This window comes from Coptis chinensis, chromosome 9, assembly GCF_015680905.1.
Source record: "Coptis chinensis isolate HL-2020 chromosome 9, ASM1568090v1, whole genome shotgun sequence".
NCBI classification, from domain to species: Eukaryota; Viridiplantae; Streptophyta; class Magnoliopsida; order Ranunculales; family Ranunculaceae; genus Coptis; species Coptis chinensis.
The window spans coordinates 59,332,427-59,340,002 of record NC_141464.1 but is presented as its reverse complement, the minus strand read 5'-3'; the positions used below and the strand labels follow the sequence as shown (position 1 = coordinate 59,340,002).

The 7,576-nt window shown below is 33.9% G+C and overlaps 1 protein-coding gene across 1 annotated transcript; it reads left to right on the top strand.

Moving 5' to 3' along the window:
• The first annotated feature begins 6,843 nt into the window (after positions 1 to 6,843).
• Positions 6,844 to 7,341, top strand: LOC147477031 (uncharacterized protein At4g02000-like). The gene has a single exon (XM_086585897.1). It carries the CDS (start codon positions 6,844 to 6,846, stop codon positions 7,339 to 7,341), a length of 498 nt encoding a protein of 165 aa, XP_086442023.1.
• The last annotated feature ends 235 nt before the right edge of the window (positions 7,342 to 7,576 follow it).

Here is a 7,576-nt window from a genome sequence, read left to right as displayed (position 1 = left end):
AGAAAATGCGAAGAACTCGCAATGGTGCTGATGTAATCAGACTCCAAGGTTTTACCCTTGTTGATGTTGTTAGATATACCAACAGACTCCTGAGAATAATCCCAATTAGGGAGGACTAAATTGTCCTCAAGGATATTGATAAATTCAACATCAGCAGTATCCTGTAAGGATTCAGAGGCCATTGGTGGTTGCTCTGTGTGTTGTCCATATAATGGATTCTCCAATGAACCAAATTGGAGCATTCTGGATTCTATAAGAGACATCAAATTATGTCTTAGATGCACAGGATATAATCCCGGAGAAATATTCTTTGAATAATAATGAAGAGTATGTTGTTTCCAAAATATTTGGATACTCAAATAAACTTCTGTTTTGTGAATTATATTTCACAATCTTGAATCTTCATATTCTACAAAGAAGAAGAAATAAATTCGAAGACCAAAGGATGATCCTCAAAGTTAGTGTAAATACCATAATTATCAATTTTATTAATAGAAATAATGGTATTTAGAAAAGGGGTTCCCAGTATAATTTGCTGGGTAAGATCTTTTATCAATAAAAAGGATAGAGGTATATTAACCTCATTCTTACTAATAGCAACTTTAGTAAGTTTATGTTTAATTGCAATTTTACTACCACTAGCATTAGTCATAGTTTGAGTAGTAGTTTCAAAATATTTTTGAGGAATTAATCCTTCTTGGATGCAATTCATATCTGCACCACTATCAACTAAAGCAATATAACCAGTAAGAATATATTCTTTGTTAATAATCAAAGTTATAAAGATATTCCATTTCCTAGAAAATATAGAGGAAATAAAGTTGCAGTGTTGGAAGTTATTGTCTGACTTTTCTATAATAACTTCCTTAGATTGGTGTTTCTCAATTTGAAACACTTTCTGTTTTAATTGAAGAATCTCCTTGTTGAGATTCTGGACCTCTTTATTCAGGTCCTGATAAGAAGATTTTGCAGGACTAGGTTTATTATTTCCTAGACGATCAAAAACTTCTTTCAGATTGTAACCTTTAGAAGGATCAATACTATTATCCTTTACTGCTTTAAAGCAAGTTTTAATTAACTTTAGCTTAGTGTCTGGATTAGTAATGGAATCTATAAGATTCAGAACAGACTGCTGATCATTGGTTAAAACATTAAAAGTCAAACCATTCATCTATAAGATAGCTTCCATGCTATCACATTTTGATTGCAACATGTTACACTGACATGGTGCTTCATCATCTGAAGAACTATAATAAAGATCCTCTGATTCATTATCTGATTCAGAAGAACTGGTGTTAAGTAAGATCTTACTTAACTGCAATTTAAGATCTTCATCAATCTTTAAATTATTAAGTTTCTGTTTGGTCTGACACCTGTTGACATAATGGCCAATCTTTCCACATTTTAAACAAGTAACATTAATTTTGTTATGTGGATTTTTATAAAACTCTTTATTAGGTTTCCAATTTTTGTTGAAATCCTTTTTATTTTTTCGAGAGTATTTTCTCTTGTAGGGTTTCTGGGCTTTGTGAGAAGAAATCTTCTTTTTCCCTCTCAGGAGGAATATCATAAGCAAATTGCTCACAAAATTCTCCTAATTCTTTCCTACCATAAAGATTCTGTTTTTTAAGCTGATGCTATAGCTTTAGATCATTACAAAGGCTAAGACCTTCCTGAATGACCTGATTAATGAGACTCCCATATGTGTGAGACTCATAAGAAATATTAGATCCTCGATTTAAATCTTTAAGCTTTTTCCTAACCTTTTCTGCAAAGAAGTTAGGGAGACCATCAATAAACTTAGCATCGATTTTCAATGCTCACTATTAGCATCGTGTAATTGAAGCACTTTGGCTAAGAAGACATCCTTATACCATCTAAAATGAGATAATGTAGGACATCTAAGATTCTGGAGCATCTCTCTATTCTTCTCAGCTGACAAGCCGTCAGGTCCAATAAAATGATGGACAATAGAAAGACATAAAGTATAAACCGCATCAGATATAGATATATCCTGGTTTGCTTCTGAATTAAACTCCAATTTGGTGGAGTTAAAGATTTCAAATCTTTGCTCATTAGTGAGAACATTATCCTACCAACCTTTGAGAATACCAACAAAACCATGGGTAATAAATCTACGACATCCGCAGATCTCAGTATTACCATGGGCTTTGGCAGACACTTCGATACATGAGCATTTCTGTAAAGTGTGATAAATCGATAGTCGATTTAGCATCAATATTCCATGTATAAATAGTTTTAGCCTGATAAGACGTTTGGTCATTAAAATAGGCTTCTTCATACAGAATGTCTTGGGGAGTAGGTCGAGGATAATAATTCCTACTATGGCCTACATGACCCATCTTATGAGTATTTTTCTCATAAGTGACTTTGTTAATATTGGGTGAAACAAAATTTGTTTCAATATCTAAAATCTCTTTTGGATTAATATCATCTTTAGAATTAGATTCTTGAGATAATATATTAAGATTTAATTTACTTAATTGAGTATATAATTTTTCAATAAAATCATTTTTGGATGACGATTGATCCAACTTGAAGTTTGGAATATCCAAAGGAGGCTGAATAGATGGTCTAATATGACCAGCAGAAATATGTTGTTTTAAAGAATTATTCTTTAAAGGTTCTTTATCCTTATTTTTACTAGGATCTATCCTAGGGATATGTTTAAGGATATTTTTAACATTATTCTCAATTCTAATTAATTGAGCTCCAATAGTTTGTAAACATAAATTCGTATAATTATTCTGTTTACAAATTTTATTAATATCTTCAATACGCATAGATTTATGCGTTTCTTCTTGGGGCTTGATGTAAGCCGTCGTTTCCAGACTGTCTTTCAGCTTTAAAGGTGTCGTTGGAGGATGAACGGCTGTCATCTCCTTTTCATCAACAGTTGTTTACTTCTTTTGATGAAATTCTAAAACACCAATATAATTATCAATAGGAGTAAAATTATATTTCTTAATAGTAATGTTCTCCTTATCATTAGTAGTAACAGGTTGAGAAATAATCTCTTCTTGTACTTGATTAAGACTTACCTCTTTATTAGGTAAATTAATATCCTTATTAATTAGGGTATTATTATCATTATTATTATTATTATTATTAGATAACTCACTATTTACGTTGGCCCTAAGCCTAGCCTCTTGTTTGGCTATTAAATAGTCAGTCATCTCTTTTCTCAGAGCTGCACGTTCAACTCTGCCATTCAAGATTTTATGATCCTGATACTCAAGACAAAACCATTTTGCCAGAGTAGTTCTATTCCTTTGATGATAATCATAATAATCATTATAAGGACGAATCATAGGTTTCAATTCTGTAATTTCAATCTCAGAGATGCACGTTCAACTCTGCCATTCAGGATTTTATGATCCTGATACTCAAGACAAAACCATTTTGCCAGAGTAGTTCTATTCTTTTGATGATAATCATAATAATCATTATAAGGACGAATCATAGGTTTCAATTCTGTAAGAGTAAAATATTTACTCAACTCTTCATATTTTAATTTATAAAATTGATAAGTTTCATAAGGTGTATAATCCATTATAAAACAAAATCCATTTCTGACGCTGTGGGAGATACCCAAGCTTTCTGTGTATAAATACCATGTGGTATATGTTGATTAGAGATACGAATCTCTTCTACAGATTGATTATATTGAGATATGGATTCAATATCTGAAACTGAATGCCTAGAAGATTGTGGTATGGAGATCTTATAGGAAGATCTCGAAGACAAACTTCTACTAACAAAAGGTTTCTTAAAGTTCAATATAACTTCACCTTCTGTTGATTGAATTATTTGATCTAAATCATTATTAATGATTGGCTGTGGTTGAACAACGTTTCTGCAAATCCATGAATCTAGAAATTGAATTTCATTCCAAGGAATCATCCTGGGTGTTGCTACACTAGAAGTTAAAAGATTTGTGTCAATTAACAGAGTCTTACCTGGTGTAGTTTTATGCCGTGCATTAGGTGTTAAAGTTTGTAACACCTTATAGTGAATTCTGTAAGTAATTCCAATCACCTCAGATCTAGGTAAAAAGTTATAACCTTTAGCCTGAATTTGTAATGATAAAGAATCATAAAGATTTCTATCCGATAAAGATAAACTTAAATTAGGATAGACATCAAAATAGACTGGTCCATGACAAAGACTAGTCTCTACAGCTCCCATGAGGGATGGTAAATAGTCGAGATATCTAGCATCTCTGAGAGTTGCTTGAATACAAGCATTCATACCCAAAAGGGTTAAAGGTCTGAAAGCAACCTGTATTAATCCTATATGAATAAATTTATAATTTTTCACATAAGGATATAATTCACGAGGACATAAAAGATGCAAATTATTACTCATGGAATGTAAACTAATAGTTTGTTTCATAGTTTTTACAGCAATTTTACTAGTCAATTTTTCCATCCAGTTACCATATTTATATATGGTCTTGGGATCCATATTATGAATCGTCCATTTATTCATTTTGTCTTGTGTGTCGAGATCATACTCGATTAATTCTGTGTTCTTAATTGAACTCAGATCATCATTATTTGATGACTATGTCATGGGTGTTGAGGTGTTAGTGCAAAATAGGTAGAGTATAATGAATTATAACTATACCAAACAATATTAAAACTATTCATGATGCAATTGTTGATACATCGTCTTCTTCTCCAAATATTATAAACAGTACAATCAAAATCAAGTCTTTAATGTTTATATTAAGTAAAACCACGTCTGTCAACGCCTTACAGGTGCAAACGGCCTAAAACGTATATCCTGCTAAACGGCACTACATAATCCCTACGCGACTTGGGTGACGTCCCAGAGTTACCAATATAAATGCAAAGAAACAATAATGACCTATTGCTTAAGAAAATAGTCTTATATCAACAAGAATGAAATTAAGAGATTCTAACTTCATCTCTAATAAGATACTATTCATAATACTGGAAAGGAAGAGTCAACAGTATTTTAGGATCCAGGCGGACATTCTTGTGGTCGGAAAACCGAACCTTTAGCAAGTAGTTCTAAAAAGTAACCCTCACGCCTTTTTCCTTAATCATACTAATATCTCTTACTTACATCTTTTTAGGAAATAAAACAATTAAATATAATTGTAAGACATTTTCTCACCGTTATGCACTAACCTCAAATTAAGCTGTCATGGCTCTAATACCAAATAAAAATAGAGAGATCAGGTAAAACACCTGATTAATGCGGAAGAAGATCAGTCAGCAGCAAGAACACTTGATTAAACTGAACTTGATTAAACAATTTAGAACATGTACAACATATAGATCTTTGCATCAACGTCTTAAACTTGCATATTGTTCTACCTTCTTCATCACAACCACCACCATAAGACGGTGCTGAATCCATCATATCATAACCACTTTCATCTTCTTCAACATCACAAAAATCTCAACATCAAAAAAATATTCTAAAGAAATATATAGAATTAATAGAGAAAGAGAGACAGGGAAGAGGAGAGTCGGTTAATGGAAAGAGAGAGAGGTGGAGATGGTTGGTGAGTTGGTGAAGAAAGGGAGAGGTGGAGAAAGGGAGAGATGGCTATAAAGTTTTGGATGAGAGAAGTAGGGTTAGTTAGGTTATACTTTATAACATGATCAACTATCATTGGATCTTCACATAATCTATGGCTATAAACCAATGACATATTTAAAACCAACTTAAATTGAGTCGGGTCGGTTTTTTCGGGCTTAAAGTTTCAATAACCGAGAACCGAACCCAAGGTAACGGTTTTCAAATTGTTATAACCGAACCGAACTATAATACAATAAAAATCGACAATTTCAAGTCGGTTAAGTCCAATTCGGTTCGGTCTGCCGGGTTGCTTGGTTTTTTGCACACCCCTAGTATATGAAAGAAGGACATCTCCATTGCAGTCTCAAATGATGCCTCCCAATCCCGTATGATCTTCAGACATAGATGCATTAGAGTTGAGCTTGATAGTACCTTCATCCGGTTTAGTCTAAATGCAGGCCATTGGGATACTATGCATGTAAAAAGCCTCAATGCCAAGTCTGTTAATCCAGATTGAGTTTCACATTGACAAGAATCCCAAAGAGGTAAACCTTCATGGAGTTCATGAGAGAAGAACAAACCACTTGCCATGATTTTTTTTCCTTGCTTGGTGCATCACCGATTCACCTTCTCTTAACTTAATTAATATAGAAGAGCACTATTTTTAGTTAACCTTGTCCACCCATGCATGGATGATGGATATCCTCAAATAAAAACCCTGCGCAGGGGAAAAAAGTAGGCGTAAGAAAACACACCCCTCCTCTCCTTCCCAAATAACTAAAGTTTAGATCTCTTCCTTTCCTTAATACACCACAACCTCTTGGCTTTTTTATTCCCCTCTACTTCTCATCCTCTTGTTTTTGTTTTTTTTTTCCTTTTTTCCACAATGCTATTATTCTTTTCTCCCTTTAGTGGTTTTAAGGGTGTGGTTGCAACCCATGTTTCTGTTTACAGGGGTTATGGCGGAAAAGGATGGTTTCATACAGGAGAATATGGAGCTGAAAACTTTGCAAAGGGATCTAGATATATAAGAAATGGAACCTATCTCCTTCGTATCCAAACCGGATAAAACTAGGAAAACTAAATCCAAATGAGTTAAAGGAATGACAAATAAAACTTTGTTATCGGTAAGCTTTTCTCGCCCAAACGGTTCACATATGAGGATATTAAAGCCCAGCTGGTCAAACAATGGGAAACAAAATCTAAGTTTATTATTTCCTTTATCACTAAAAGGATTTTTAAAGTCCATTTTGGGATAAAGAAGAGATGGATTTTGTCTTGGAGAATGGCCCTTGGATGATCCATGGATATGTGATGTCTTTTAAAGTTTGGGAACCAAATAAAGCTATAGAAAGGTATGATTTCCAATGTTTTAAGATGTGGATACAGATTTATGGTCTTCCAGTCGAGAGAAGGCATTGGGAAGAGATACAAGCCATCGGAGGAGGTTTCGGCACTTTTGTTGCTTTGGATGATGTTGGCGGTGCAGATAGTGGTGCCTCCTTTACTAGAGTTCAAGTTGAATTCTCGATAAAAAAAAGAGTGGTGGAAGAAACTACAGCGGAACTGGATGAACGTCCTGCGATACAAATAACTTTTAGATTTGAAAGGCTGCCTTTATGCTGTTATTTCTGTAGATTGATAGGCCATGACTTTAAGGAATGTGAGGATCTGGATAAACACCCAGGTGTCACACATAGAAAAGGAAAAGTCCATATACAAGCTCTTACAAATTTGGAAAAGGAATACAAGAACAGAAGGTAATGGTCTGGGACCCTCAAAAGGAGAAAAGGAGTGATAAAGATCTGAGACAAACTTTGGATGAAATGAGAAAGGTAACAAGTGGTAAACAAAAACCACCAGAACCATGCATGGTTGGGCAGCCAGGAAAGATAACAGAGATAACAGAAAAGGAACAGGACAAAGAAGATGAGATGGAAACAAGTGGTCTAAACGGAGATGTTGTTAAATATAATGGAGGCCAGACAGGGGAGTTTGT

What these genes read in the sequence shown, in the direction of transcription:
- LOC147477031 (XM_086585897.1), top strand. Translation starts at nt 6,844, where the DNA reads ATGGATTTTGTCTTGGAGAATGGCCCTTGGATGATCCATGGATATGTG.